This window comes from Penaeus monodon, chromosome 32 (genome assembly GCF_015228065.2).
Source record: "Penaeus monodon isolate SGIC_2016 chromosome 32, NSTDA_Pmon_1, whole genome shotgun sequence".
In the NCBI taxonomy this organism is placed as follows: Eukaryota; Metazoa; Arthropoda; class Malacostraca; order Decapoda; family Penaeidae; genus Penaeus; species Penaeus monodon.
In genome coordinates this window covers 14365354-14367347 of record NC_051417.1, presented here as the reverse complement: position 1 = coordinate 14367347, position 1994 = coordinate 14365354, and the positions used below count along the sequence as shown (strand labels likewise).

Sequence of the window (1994 nt, the reverse complement as noted above, 5' to 3'; positions counted from 1 at the left end):
CCATTGTCATTCCCTCTCCTTTATCTCTTTATTTTAATGAAAGATCTAATATCTTCCTAAGGTCTGAAGAGGAAGACCCAGCAGATGTTATATCCCGTGAACTGAAACAGATGGAATTGAGAGATGCACAAGAGTCTGCACACAATGAAAAAGAAAGAACCAATGAAGGGGGAGGCAAAAGCTCTAGACTTAGAGAAAACTTAGGAAATGAACAGAAGGCCATTCAGAATCAAGTCCCTAGCCATTCTGCGCTTGATTTTGGTACAAAGCGTATTCAGATGTTAGAGTTGCGGCGGTTAAGAAATGGTGAAGTCAGAGAGCCTTTTAAACCATTCAGGTATGATTGACAGATATTTAATGTAAATATTTCATGTATATAACTTATGCCTTTTTACTGTAAAGCATAGAAATATGATGATAAATAGATATTAGCTTTTTAAAAGGAACGAGATAATTAAGTATTTAGGACTTTTTAAAGTATGTCAGTTCTATCAGTAAGGTATAATATGGAAGTTCCCTATAATATATCTTTCACTTTAAGGGAGGCAGATTTTACTTAGTACTATTTCTTTATACCATCTATGGTCTCCTTTTTCAGACGACTTGAACATCCCCAGCCTCTTCCTGATATCCAAAATATAATAGATAATCATAGACCAAAGTCAGACCGCCAAGTCAAACTGATATCACTACAAGAGTCTATAACCCTAGAACGAAGCTATCTCTCCAAAATGAAGGTGAGTGATCACAAGTGTTTGATGGCTATAATATTTTGAAACCCTTTTTGAAAATTATTGCACTTATATTTTTGTATAGATGGTATATAATTTTTTTTCCTTTTCCTTTTGTAAGGAAAGAGAGATGAAAAAGACAGTGGAAGCACTTGCACAGATGAAAAATACAAAAATGGAAATTGGTTTACCTCCCAAAGCATCATGTTTGAAGTACAGGGATGTCAATGTTGCTAAGCATCTCTTGGACTCGGATGAAGAGGACAATTGTTACTTACCTGCTCATTCAGATGATTATGATGATGACGAAGAAGAAATATATGCAGATTGATTGTTACCACTTTTAAGATTAAAATGTAGTATACTACAAACGTACTACATGATTAACCCTCCGGCTCTGTGCACCATCTCATCTTTGTACAACTGAGCTTATTTTGCTGATTTGAATCCCCATGCACACAAAAAATGACCACAGATCATACAAACGTAAAAATGCATTTGTTACTGATTACTCTCATTATAGAGGATATATTTTAGGGTACAAAGTACAGTGCAAAGGGAAGCAGGACACCGTTATAGCCAGGATTTGTAGAAGTAGATGGACTATATGGACAAGGCTAAGGGTGTCTCTGTGGAAGATATTAATTCTGCATAATGTGTGAACATATTATAAAAATAGGAAACCGCAAAAAAAATATTACAGATATCTTTATTTTTTTTATCATATATGCCGCCCCCTGCACCTTTATGTGTAAACAAATGTTTTATATGTTTTTAGGGTGAAACATATCTGCACCAGATATGAAAATTTACTCATATTTAACCAATGTCTGAGAGTTAAACAGTGTTCATATTTTGATATGTTGATGGAAAGTTAATTTTTGTGGACTTATGAATATGCACATATTGATGTATAAGGAGTGATATTAATATTTTTTTATCAACAGAGTTGGTTATTTTTTCTGTACATTTGTAAGGTGAAGTTACTTTTAGTCAGATATATATTACTGAGAAAGCTATTATGTAGATTCTCTTTCCTGAGTTAAGAAAATGGTCCCAGTTTCTTTCCAAATTGTAGATCTTTCATGAGTTACAGACTAAGTTGTGATTAATCTTAATAAGAAGAAAACTGGCCTTTACACTGAAGTTAAGAAAGGGGATGAATTGTAGACATGTATCATCACATAAATTATTTCCCCTATGAGATGGAACTATATTATCTCCCCCCCCCCCCTCCCATCCCATGTCCATTGTTATCATGGT

The 1994-nt window shown here is 34.2% G+C and overlaps 1 protein-coding gene across 1 annotated transcript in view; it reads left to right on the top strand.

Annotated features, from left to right (window-relative positions):
* LOC119593627 overlaps positions 1-1750 on the top strand; it is a 6009-nt gene extending 4259 nt beyond the window's left edge. Inside the window, exons 4-6 of the mRNA XM_037942579.1 lie at positions 62-337; positions 599-737; positions 853-1750. Coding sequence (XP_037798507.1) covers positions 62-337; positions 599-737; positions 853-1062 — 625 coding nt within the window. The 3' untranslated portion in view covers positions 1063-1750. The remainder of the gene's footprint in view (positions 1-61; positions 338-598; positions 738-852) is intronic.
* Positions 1751-1994: the final 244 nt, after the last annotated feature.